The sequence below is a fragment of the Osmerus mordax genome, chromosome 16 (assembly GCF_038355195.1).
Source record: "Osmerus mordax isolate fOsmMor3 chromosome 16, fOsmMor3.pri, whole genome shotgun sequence".
Taxonomy (NCBI): Eukaryota; Metazoa; Chordata; class Actinopteri; order Osmeriformes; family Osmeridae; genus Osmerus; species Osmerus mordax.
In genome coordinates, this window is record NC_090065.1 from 2,400,440 (window position 1) to 2,413,687 (window position 13,248).

The 13,248-nt window shown below is 48.9% G+C and overlaps 1 protein-coding gene across 1 annotated transcript; it reads left to right on the forward strand.

Annotated features, from left to right (window-relative positions):
- The first annotated feature begins 2,077 nt into the window (after positions 1-2,077).
- On the forward strand, positions 2,078-12,124 carry LOC136959592 (carbonic anhydrase-related protein-like). Its single transcript, XM_067253977.1, is given in 10 exon segments — positions 2,078-2,301; positions 4,256-4,447; positions 4,660-4,784; positions 7,204-7,299; positions 7,904-7,966; positions 8,142-8,190; positions 8,282-8,298; positions 8,300-8,395; positions 10,526-10,718; positions 12,091-12,124. Coding segments are annotated over 9 exon segments (846 nt in total). The 5' UTR covers positions 2,078-2,228; the 3' UTR covers positions 10,661-10,718; positions 12,091-12,124.
- Positions 12,125-13,248: the final 1,124 nt, after the last annotated feature.

Sequence of the window (13,248 nt, forward strand, 5' to 3'; positions counted from 1 at the left end):
CGTAGAGATGTTGTTGCTTCTTCAGTTGAATACTAGAAGCAGAAGTGTAGACACCTTGAGGGTTTATACATAGATAGATTTAAAAAAAAAAAATCGCGACGGAGACGATTTGGATGGCAGTTTTGTTTGTGTAGTTATCATGACACATGGTTCAAAGGGCTACCTTTGTATTGATATTGTACTTTGTATTAGGTATCTGTGATCCCTAGAGTTTGTTGGCTACTGAGCATCCATTTTCTGTCACCAGAGAGCTTCACGTCAATACAAGCATGTCAATATAGAGATGGCTAGAACAGATTGATAAAGAACAAAAAGAAAACAGTCTGAAAGGCAGAGAGTACCCGGAAAGGAGTACGCTTTGCATGTTTTCAGTTGAAAGCTTTTCAACAACTTCCCAATTGTGTAATATTCGTTTGAATTTTTTTTTTATTGCTGACTTCAGGCTATTATAATTTTGTGTAAACATTTGTGTGTGATATTTGTTGTGCACAAGCACTGACATCAGATACAAAAAAAAAATAAAAAAAAATATTGAAACATGATGGTGCTACAAACCTATGAGGCGCAATACTTATCTGGTGTTCTGTTATATCTAACCTGCAGAGTAATCTTACAGCAGATAGCCTAGTTGAAGAATTTACCGGTAATGTCAGATACTGGCCACCAGGGGACATTGTTGTTTCCCTTTCCGTCACCGCACAGCCCCCTCTGACAACCAATGGGTCCAATTATATTACGATAAGTATGGAGGAGGGCACCAAAAAGTTTTTTTTAAACCTTTTTCAAAAGTTTTTTTCAAAAAGTTTTTTACACACACTACACAAACACGTTTTTCGTACAAAAAAAACCATTCGGACAATTCACAAATATGTCATAGTGTTAAAGATGCAATTGAGAGAGAAATTGTAATGTAAAGTGTCACACAACAGTTTGAAATGTGAATTAGGATAGGGAAAATATGAAAGGTCGAGTTTGATAGTAAAAAAAAAGTAGATCAGTCTCAAAATACCTGTGATGTATTTTCAACCTAACGGGGTTAATAGGGTAAAAGCTATGCTATTTTAAACCCAATTGTCTTAAAATCATAATCAGGCCCGCTGTGATGTGGGTGGCCTCATTAGAGAGGCTGTCAAAGTTATTATGCAATCTAGTCTTTAACAAATGAGGGTCAAGGTGATTTCCTATTACAGAATATAAGGCAGTTAATTAGAATGCAGGAGCCTCTCGGACAAATGTCACTTTGTGAGCCCCAGAAGTCTCTTCCAACACATCGTAACAACGTGTCAAGACTCATGTTTTAGTCAAAACAATGTATTGTACTCAAATGCTGTACGGTTCAGGCCAAAATAATAATAAAAAATCCTATAAAAGCAATCAAAACTGCAATATTTAGTTATTTTCTGATCCACTTTCTCCCATCTCTCTGTCCCTTTCATCCTCTCTTGACCCGCTTCCTTTGTCTCACGTTTTCACTCTCTTTCTCATCGCTCCATTTCTCTTGTTTTTTAGGGTGTTTTCTCAACCACTCCTGTTTCCTTCACCCTAGGGCATATCTGTGGCCTTGAGTCCAAGAGAAATATCACTCTGGCCTTCCTGCCAACATTCCACACACACAAACCCACACACACATGCACCACATAATACAGATGTCCTCTTTCTTGCAACCGGCTGAATTGCTAAGCTGTTTAAAAGGTGCTTTGACAGGCATTCGTTCCCTCCAATCCGGGGCCCCCTTAGTCTGTAGGGGGGGCGGGATCAGGGAGGAGTGATCTGCAAGAGTTCAGAAACTCAGCTGGCACTGATAGAGAGCTCCTGAAGAGAGCAGAGCAGACAACGCCGCAGCCTGGATACACACAACACCACAGAGAGAAAGAGAGAGAGAGAGAGAGAGAGAGAGAGGGGGGAGGTAGAGAGAGAGAGAGAGAGAGAGAGAGGGGGGAGGTAGAGAGAGAGAGAGAGAGAGGGGGGAGGTAGAGAGAGAGAGAGAGAGAGAGAGGGGGGAGGTAGAGAGAGAGAGGGAGGGAGAGAGACGGGGGAGGTAGAGAGAGAGAGAGGGAGGGAGAAGGGGAAGAGTGAAGGCAGAATCCCTCCTGCAGTGCCTGGAGTCGGCTGCTTGGTATCGTCTGTAAGAAAACGAACGATTGCAAGAGAAGGACTGAGAGAAGTGGACCTGGCTGGCAGAGCTCCTGAACTGACCTGAGGAAGACTGACCGTCCGTCGCTTCAGCCATGGCCGACGGCGCCATCGAGGAGTCAGACTACGTCCCCGGGAAGGATGAGCTGGACTGGGGATACCAGGAAGGTGAGAGGGCTGGATGTGGGGGTACCTGGTAGGTGGTCTGGATGTGGGGGTACCTGGTAGGTGGGCTGGATGGGGGGGTACCTGGTAGGTGGGCTGGATGGGGGGGTACCTGGTAGGTGGGCTGGATGTGGGGGTACCTGGTAGGTGGTCTGGATGTGGGGGTACCTGGAAGGTGGGCTGGATGGGGGGGTACCTGGTAGGTGGGCTGGATGGGGGGGTACCTGGTAGGTGGGCTGGATGTGGGGGTACCTGGTAGGTGGGCTGGATGTGGGGGTACCTGGTAGGTGGGCTGGATGTGGGGGTACCTGGTAGGTGGGCTGGATGGGGGGGGTACCTGGAAGGGAGGCTGGATGTGTGTGTGTGTGGGGGGGGGTTACTGCTGTGAAAGCCCTTGGTACATACTAAACAGTACAGTGTGGCCATACTTGAATGAATGGTTTCATTATTGTATGCTACCTTCTTATCGGTATCTTGGGTACAAAACTGGGTGAAATACAATCAGCTACCTGGGAAAGGGTTGCAAAATGTTGAACTTTCTTCTTCTTTGAACTCTCACACACAGACGTACTGTACAGCGACAGACACAACCACATACACATATGCACACACACACACACACACACAACGCTTAAAATGCTTACATACATCCTCTGAGTGAGTAAAGGTTAAGGGTAACTTGATAAAGCTCCAGTTTAAGGTGATTTGATAAATAAAGTTAGGGTTCCATAGAATCAGGAACGGAGCTGAACTCAATACACTGCTGTCCCACCCACGAGTTAGTATTCTGGGACTTGCTTGTGAACAAACTTCCCTTGCATTCATGGAACTGAGACTTTCACAGTTCCCGTGCAGGCTCCATTGTGTGTCTGAAGCTCTTTGGTTGTGAAGTTATCGTAGGCTTCAGAAGCCAATGGAGCGAACAGAGAAATCCTGTATAATTTATTCCACACGTACAGACACTCAGAGTACACTGTCCTTGTAATGCAGTATAAGACATTGTACTGTATTTATAGTGCGCTTTATTTGTCAAGGCAAAGTCAAGGAGCTGCAAGGAAGTTTAAAAAGGAAGCGAGCATGCAATAAATAGATAAAATAACACATCAAGAAATTTGTTTTTAGCCTGGCTTAAAAAACGTCTGTCTACTGAAGTGCTCTGATAGTGAGTTCCACAGTCTAGGTGGGGCAGAGGATTGCCCAGCTGAGAACTTCTTGGCCTTGGAGGGGGGGTGGAGGGAGAGGGGGGGCAGAGGGATGTAGGGTTAGGGAGTAGGATGGGTGAGAGGGATTTGGTGAGGGGGAGAGGTTGGAAGGGTTAAGCGGTTAACAGGGATTCAGTATTAAAAGCAAACGAAACAGCCTTTGTCTCTGAGAAGTGAAGAAGGGAGTGAGACAGAGAGAGAGAGAGAGAGAGAGAGAGAGAGAGAGAGAGAGAGAGAGAGAGAGAGAGAGAGAGAGAGAGAGAGAGAGAGAGAGAGAGAGAGAGAGAGAGAGAGAGAGAGAGAGAGAGAGAGAGAGAGAGAGAGAGAGAGAGAGAGAGAGAGAGAGAGAGAGAGAGGACAGAGGAAAAAAGGAAGGGACAATGAGATGAGTGCAGTAAACTAGTTCAGGGTAATGTCCCTGTAGGTGAGTATTCCTGGTGGATTTACTGAGATCCTGACAGCTGAAACACTCATGTCATTGGTAATACATACCATCATTTACATTTACATTTACATTTAGTCATTTAGCAGACGCTCTTATCCAGAGCGACTTACAGTAAGTACAGGGACATTCCCCCCGAGGCAAGTAGGGTGAAGTGCCTTGCCCAAGGACACAACGTCAGTTGGCATGACCGGGAATCGAACTTGCAACCTTCGGATTACTAACCCGACTCCCTCACCGCTCAGCCAACTGACTCACATCTCAGTGTGTGACTCAACCATCACAGTCTCAGTGTGTGTGTGTGTGTCAACAGGTGTGGAGTGGGGTCTGTTGTTCCCCGAGGCAAACGGAGAGTACCAGTCTCCCATCAACCTGAACTCCCGCGAGGCCCGCTACGACCCCTCCCTCCTGGACACCGGCCTCAACCCCAACTACGTGGTTTGCCGCGACTGTGAGGTCATCAACGATGGACACACTGTGCGCATCGTGCTGAGGTCAAAATCAGGTGCCGTCTTGCGACCATCCAAAATCAGAATCCACCCAAAGTACATACAACATCAACACACACGCTTCACGATTTATTTTGTGTGCGAAACGTTTGTCAGGATGTGGGTGTGTGATGGATGCCTGTGATATCAAACCACAAGCAGACCACTGCTGGCTTCTAGCACACGTCTGTGCTACATGGTAGTTTGTCAACTTGGGTTTCCTGTGCAGTGGTAACGGGGGGTCCGTTGCCTAGTGACCATGAGTACGAACTGCACGAGGTGCGTTTCCACTGGGGAAAAGAAAACCAGCGAGGCTCCGAACACACAGTGAACTTCAAAGCCTTTCCCATGGAGGTATGGGCAACACATACACACACACTAGACAGGCATGCATGCACACACACACACACACACACACACACACACACACACACACACACACACACACACAGACATGCACACACACACACACACACACACACACAGAGGCATGAATGCACACACACACACACACACACACACACAGTATGTCTCTCAAAAAGGCAAATACAGTTGTACTACAAAAGTGCTGAGACAAAGTTGGAGCCTGGGTGGGGGTTTACGGTATCTTTCACATCTTGTTGATGTACATCTAGACCACGTAAGGTTACAGCTGCCCTCATTGTTTTTGCAGCCATGCTTGGTGTCTCTGTTTGCTCAAGACAGGGACCTAACCCAGCCTGTCACATATCACAACACCTCTACAGACTTCGTTTAAGTGTATCGATACGTAGACATTCATCGAAATGCCTGCCATGTTTATCCATGTAACACATACAGTGTATCTGCATGGATCTAGATTTAAGATACTGTACACCTATTTTAAATCTGAGGATGCACAAGTGCTGGGCTGTTATCTCCTGTTGACTGCAGCAGCAGAAGAAGAAAGATGAGTCAACAGTTGAGGCGACGGTAGCTGGGAGGTCTTGGTGGCCTATTTAAAACAGCCCACACACTCACACACTCACTCACCCACACACTCACACACTCACCCACACACTCACTCACCCACACACTCACACACTCACCCACACACTCACACACTCACACACTCACTCACCCACACACCCACACACTCACACACTCACTCACTCACACACTCACTCACTCACACACTCACACACTCACTCACCTACTCACACACCCACACACTCACCCACACACTCACACACTCACACACTCACTCACTCACACACTCACTTACTCACTCACCCACACACCCACACACCCACACACTCACCCACACACCCACACACTCACACACTCACTCACTCACTCACTCACTCACTCACTCACCCACACACTCACTCACCCACACACTCACTCACTCACCCACACACTCACACACACACTCACCCACACACTCACTCACACACTCACCCACACACTCACTCACACACTCACCTACTCACACACTCACTCAGTCACACACTCACTCACTCACTCAGTCACACACTCACTCACTCACTCACTCACACACTCACCCACACACTCACTCACTCACACTCACTCACACACTCACTCACTCACTCACTCACTCACTCACACACTCACACACTCACACACTCACACACTCACCTACTCACACACTCACCTACTCACACACTCACTCAGTCACACACTCACTCACTCACTCACTCACTCACTCACTCACACACTCACACACTCACACACTCACTCAGTCACACACTAACTCAGCCCCACACTCACCTACTCACACACTCACTCACTCACTCACACACTCACTCAGTCACACACTCACTCAGTCACACACACACACACACACACACTCACTCACACAGCCACTCAGTCACACGCACCTGCTCCCGTGTCAGCCCCACCCTGCCTGTTGTTCTTTCTTTCTTTTTCTTTCTTTCTTTCTTTCTTTCTTTCTTTCTTTCTTTCTTTCTTTCTTTCTTTCTTTCTTTCTTTCTTTCTTTCTTTCCTTCCTTCCCTCCCTCCCTCCCTCCCTCCCTCCCTCCCTCCCTCCCTCCCTCCCTCCCTCCCTCCCTCCCTCCCTCCCTCCCTCCCTTTCTTTCTTTCATAAAGGTGCTGAAACACATCAGTCCTTGAGCAGAGTTAGGGTTACAGCCTTGTGACAATAGTGGCCTGTCACGTTTACTGTAACCCAACGTTGTAACCCTCCCTGTTGTCTTTCATATTTACCTCCATCTCCTCCCTCCCTCCTTCTTTCTTTCCCTTTGTCTACACAGATACTCCGTTGTCTCAGAGAAAGTCCTGTGTGCAGAAGCTCAACATTTAAGAGCCCCTTTTTCATGTGTGTTGATAGAGAGCAAACATACCCCCCCCCGCCCCCCCAAAATCCCCGAATTCAGGGAGATTGTATAACGTTTGCGGGCGTCCGGGAGCCGATATTGAAATGCGGGAGACTCCTGGAACTTCCGGGAGACTTGGGATGTCTGAGAGAGTATGTACGAGGAGATGAAATGATTTCTCGTCAGCGAGCGTTTTCAAAGTCAATAGAAGGAGGAACGCTTTTAACCGTTTGTGTGACTGAGATGTGCAGGGGCCTGAAATGTCTGTTCAGCTGTTAGTAAGCTTAGCACAGAGATGCCAATGTTAGTTTTATATGTTTTTGCTGTTATGTTTTCATGTCTGATCCTATCCTGTTTTCTTTTGGGAGGGGGGAATCAAAGTTTGTAACTTTTTTTGTGTGTGTTGATGTGGTGCCGTGTTCTGGATGGTGTTAACCCTGCGTGTGCTTGGCTTGCAGCTCCACCTGATCCACTGGAACAGCACCCTGTTCAACAGCCTGGAAGACGCTCTGGGCAAGAAGAACGGAATCCTGATCATCGCTCTGTTTGTGCAGGTATGCATTGTTTTAGTCTGGCTATTCATTCATAGGTACGGAAGGTCATTTTAGAGGCTTTCGAACATATTTTAAAATAGGTTTCAGATTTTTAGGGGGCATATTCTTGTCTTTGTTTTCCTCACTATTGATAACATGTAAGCGGATATCCACTTTTTGTTTTGGGCTGACGCAAACCACTTATGCATGTAAGGCAAGAACAGGTTAAAAGTTCGCTGCTGACTGTACCACACAAGTCCATCACTTATAGAACCATCACCCCTCACTTCCTGTTTACGAAGGCTTCAAGGGATGGTTGTTTCCTGTCTATATTCTGTCAGGATACCAAAGACATAAACAACCTAGGGTCAAGACATAGGGACGTTGCCACAGTGACCTTCTAAGCACCCTTTATCTGTCTCCTTCTTGACCTCGTCCAGTGTTGCCACCAACTGCTGTTTTTGAATCGTGACCGTTTGAGTTTGACGGTTGCATTTGACAGTTGACAGAATTTTTTTCATGTCATTTAAAAAGTATATGGCTGACAACAAAAGAACTGTAAAATGGCAACTTTAAAGCATTTTGTCAAGGAAAAATTGGCTAAAATTATGTTGTTTTCCTACAGATAGGGAAGGAGCACCTGGGGTTGAAGGCTATAACGGAAGTCCTACAGGATCTGCAGTACAAGGTAGGCAACCATTTTGTTTTTATGGTCTCACAGTGAAGGATGACCTGAGATGCAGAGTACATACTTTCACATTTCTCTATGAATATATGTGGTCGACATGTTTTGTTTGGCGATCAGATGATCTGTGGAGGTTTATGAGTGGATAACAAAAAAAAACGCGATTGATCTATTCTAGGGGAAGGCAAAGATCATACCGTGTTTCAATCCCAACACTTTACTACCTGGTGAGTACCTCTACTGTGTGATCTTAAACTGTCGTGATTACAAGCTGAGGAGCTAAGTTTACGTAATGTGCGTTTGTCTCCCGCCCCCCAGACCCTCTGCTGAGAGACTTATTGGGTGTACGATGGCTCCTTGACCACACCCCCCTGCAGTGAGAACGTAACTTGGATCCTCTACCGCTACCCTCTCACCATCTCACAGATACAGGTAGGACTACATTACCCATAAACCCTAAGACAGACAGTTGCTTTAAAAAGACATGGACTACATGCACTGAAGGACAGAGGTATAACTGCTCTTCTCAGAACCTGAGCCACAGATGTAAGTATCTTGTCAAAACAGTTTGTGTCATGCCTCCTGTGAGGTCATCCTTTTCGACTTCCATTGACTCAGCATTTAAAAACAAGCCATGACCAGATCTTCTGACACATCTAAACCACAGCCCTGAACCACCAGTCAGCTATTAGCCTCCCTCAGCCTCTCTCAGCCTCCCTCAGCCTTCCTCCTGTTCCTGCCCCACTGGCAGGCCGGGGTGGGGCTGTTTGAGGTCGGGTGGGGGGGGTGTGGCTGTTTGAGATCGGGATGGTGGGGTGGGGCTGTTTGAGGTCGGGGTGGTGGGGGGTGGGGGCTGTTTGAAGTCGGGGTGGGGGTGGTGGGGCTGTTTGAGGTCGGGGTGGTGGGGTGGGGCTGTTTGAGGTCGGGGTGGGGGGGGTGAAAGGGATATCCTAACAGGATCCTAACATCCCTTCTCATCACAATCAATCTGTCTGTCTGCGTCTCTGAGGTCTCTGTCGGACACCGTAGAGTGTCCTGCTGTCCTGCTGTCCTACTGTCTTGCTGTCCTACTCTCCTGTCTGTCCTGCTGTCCTACTGTCTTGCTGTCCTACTCTCCTGTCTGTCCTGCTGTCCTGCTGTCCTACTCTCTTCACATGTCTGTCTGTCTGTCTGTCTGTCTGCATGTCTGTTTGTCTGCATGTCTGCCTATCCAGTGTTTCTCACATATTTCATTTATGACACATCAGGTTCCCGTCCACACCAGTGACCACCTGCTCATCCACAGCCTAGTACCTTCCTATCAGCCCCAGTCCCTACTTAATGGCACCAGTCATCCTTCCTCCAGGATAAGAACCAGGCCTCCTATCCAGCTAATGTCCCTGCCGGTCTGAACAGCACCAGGCTACTCTTCAGTTGCCACGGTCTGGTTGTCAGGGACTCTTTGCCTGAGCTGTAAAACCCTGCAGAGCTAGACACTCCACCTGGCCGGACATGTTTGTGGAACAGTAAACCAGAGAGAGAAATATTAGCTCAGGGCCCTCCCTCCCTCCCTCCCTCCCTCCCTCCCTCCCTCCCTCCCTCCCTCCCTCCCTCCCTCCCTCCCTCCCTCCCTCCCTCCCTCCCTCCCTCCCTCCCTCCCTCCCTCTCTCCCTCTCTCCCTCCCTCCCTCCCTCCCTCCCTCCCTCCCTCCCTCCCTCCCTCCCTCCCTCCCTCCCTCCCTCCCTCCCTCTCTCTCTCCCTCCCTCTCTCTCTCTCTCTCTCTCTCTCTCTCCCTCTCTCCCCTCTCTCCTCTCTCCCTCTCTCCCTCCCTCCCTCCCTCCCTCCCTCCCTCCCTCCCTCCCTCCCTCCCTCCCTCCCTCCCTCCCTCCCTCTCTCCCTCCCTCCCTCCCTCTCTCTCTCTCTCTCTCTCTCTCTCTCCCTCCCTCCCTCCCTCCCTCCCTCCCTCCCTCCCTCCCTCCCTCCCTCCCTCCCTCCCTCCCTCCCTCCCTCCCTCCCTCCCTCTCTCTCTCTCTCTCTCCCTCCCTCCCTCCCTCCCTCCCTCCCTCCCTCCCTCCCTCCCTCCCTCCCTCCCTCCCTCCCTCCCTCCCTCCCTCCCTCTCTCCCTCCCTCTCTCCCTCCCTCCATCCTTCTCTCCCTCCCTCCCTCCCTCCCTCCCTCCCCCTCCCCCTCTCTCTCCCCCTCCCTCCCTCCCTCCACCATCCCTCTCTCCCTCCCTCACTCCACCATCCCTCTCTCCCTCCCTCTCTCCACTGTCCCTTCATCCCTACTTCATCATCCCTACAACACGTTGCCGCACCCTCCCTTCTACCCCAAATCTAATTTATCACACTAATATATGGAACTCATCCCTCTCTTGTGCTTCTCTGTTTCATCCTTCTCTCTCTAAATGCTCTCTCTCCCTCGCTCGACCATGCCTTCTCTCTCTCATCCCCGCTCTCTCACCCCTATCCCACCCCCCCTCTCTCTCTTTTGCTCTCTCACCCCTCTCTCTCTCACCCCTCTCTCTCTCATCCCTCTTGCTCTCTGTCTGTCTCTCTCTCTCTCTCTCTCTCTCTCTCTCAGATAGAGGAGTTCAGGAGGCTGAGGTCACACCTGAAGGGGGCGGAGCTTCCTGAGGGAAATGATGGGATGCTGGGTGACAACTTCCGCCCCACCCAGCCTCTCAGCGATAGGACGGTGCGAGCTGCCTTTCAATGACCCCTCCCCCTTTCCAAATAGCCGTCATGGGGAGGTCCTTACACACACCTTTCCACAGGTAATACTCAGCCACTTGAGTACAAGTTGGGATACGAGTTCTGAAATAGAAGGGTTGGGACGAAGTTAGGACAAGAGTTCTCGTGAGGTCATCACACAGAGAGAGAGAGAGAGAGAGAGAGAGAGAGAGAGAGAGAGAGAGAGCGAGAGAGAGAGAGAGAGAGAGAGAGAGAGAGAGAGAGAGAGAGATGGAGGGGAGCCAGGAGAACGCAGGAATGAACTAACCCAGTTCACTCCCTCTAATCTGGGACTAGATCCGGGGCTGTTGTCTGAGGAGGGATACCTATTTTAGACCAGCTGTGCCGAGGCGTGGGGAGGGATATCTATTTTCGGAACTCACTAGGGAGCACATTTGACTACTACGTAAATTAGTCGTTTCTATGTCAAAAGGACCTTGCAGTGTTTAAGAAAAATGCAAAGGACTGTGTAAAGCAATGGAAACACTTGTTTCACACTTCAGTGACACGAAAAGAAGAAGAAGAAGTTGTTTCTATGAGTTCTGTGGCCTTTTATGGGTCTCTGAGGGGACCAGCAGCAGTGGAATCACAGCGCTGCTGAGAACACCAGAGGAGAATAGGGGCTCTTTGTCTGTGTGCATTGTCATCTTACAGGACGTCAGGGCCATCTGGAGGGAGGCAGATTACTCTTGAGAAAGTGGGAGTTCAGACTGCAACAGAGGGGAGGTGGAAGAGAGAGAGAGAGAGAGAGAGAGAGGTGTATTGTCCCTGCTGTAAAGGGATACCTTCGTGGTGCAGGAACTGAGGTAGGGTGAAGGGGAAGGGGGGGAGAGAGATGGAAAGGTGGAAGTTGGGAGTTGGAGAACAAACACGAGGGGGTAAAATAGCGCCTTTCTTTATTGTTTGTGAGACAAGTGATTCTTGTTAAGTACATTTAATCATTTTAGCAGACGCTCTTATCCAGAGCGACTTACAGTAATTACAGGTACATTCCCCCGGAGCAAGTAGAGTGAAGTGCCTTGCCCAAGGAAACTTGGTCATTTGGCATCGAACTGGCAACCTTCAGATTACTAGCCCAATTCCCTAACCGCTCAGCTAGCTGACTCCCTACAAGTACATAAGTTATATCAACAGAAGTTACTCAACGGTATGTTTGTCTGGAGTCTCAAATTCGGTTTAACAGTCACTGTTTTACCATCCCTCTGGAAGAACAGGGCGCTGGTGGATATAGATTTGTGTGGTTGAGGCTTCAGAACGTTTTTCAGCCGTTAATAACAGCCTGGTAGCAACTGTGGCTCTGTAAAGGGTTCCTCTCTGTGCTGCTCCCCTGTCCTGTCACTAGCCGAGCACAGTTTGGGGAGAACAGCACCAGCCCAACCCTCTCATCTGGTACTTGTTCCCTCGTTTTACTCACAGGGGGAAAAGAGAGAAGAAGAGAAAGAAAGAGAGGAGGAAAGAGGAGGGAGAGACCACCTTGCCGCCCGGCTTGTCTGAAGACCGATTCATCTGGTGTGAAGCAAGACAGAGGCGCCATTATGTTCTTCACCCCCCTCCCTCCCTCGCTCCTTATTCACCCCCCTCCCTCCTTACCTCTTCCCCCCTCCCTCCTTACCTCTCTCCCTCTCTCCCTCTCTCCCTCTCTCCCTCTCTCCCTCTCTCCCTCTCTCCCTCCCTCCGCATATCAGTCAGTACACCTGCAGCCCTGGTCACTGCCCTAGTCTCAGGCACTGGATAGGGGACAGGGCACAGCAATCAAAACATCTGGTATTCCACAGAACCACTGTAACAATACAAGAACCTGAAGACATGAACAGGTTCCCAAACGTTCCCCCGTCCCCCACTTAGAACCCTCTCCCATTCCACAAGGTGCTGTTCATAGCATCTTTTAATCAAAATGTGGAACCTCCTTTAGAGTCATTTTATATAGCACCTCTTGGATGTGTATTAATAACGTGTCCTTGTGTTTGAGTCATGGTGCACACGGCAACAAATGCAAGGAGAGAATGTTTAACGTGGACACACAAGGGCTTGGGGGATGCTAATCTCTGTAGTGTTACGAGCACATGCCATAGGTCCAATAGCACAGCCAGTCAGTTTAGTGTTTATAGATACCAAACCAGGATTCACTAAGTTTGTAATGCCTTTAAAAGAGTCTAAGTGACCTGAGTTCAAACACTTGAACCTTTAGGGCTTGTTGTTACCATAACACTTGATGTTGTAGCCAACAACGCGAGGTGTGATAGGGGAGGGAACAACTCGTATTCAGTATGAGATCAAATCACATTTTATTTGTATATCCCCTTTTTACGAGCAGTGTCACAGAGGGCCTCACATAGAACCACCTAAACCGACACATAGAACACACATAGAACCACCTAAACCGACACATAGAACACACATAGAACCACCTAAACCGACACATAGAACCACCTAAACCAACACATAGAACACACACAGAACCACCTAAACCGACCTAAAACCTCAAGGAAGAAGATGACAACTTACTCTAAGACAGTGGTTCCCAACCCTGGTCCTCAGGGAACACCTGTCCTGCATGTTTTAGATGTTCCCTGC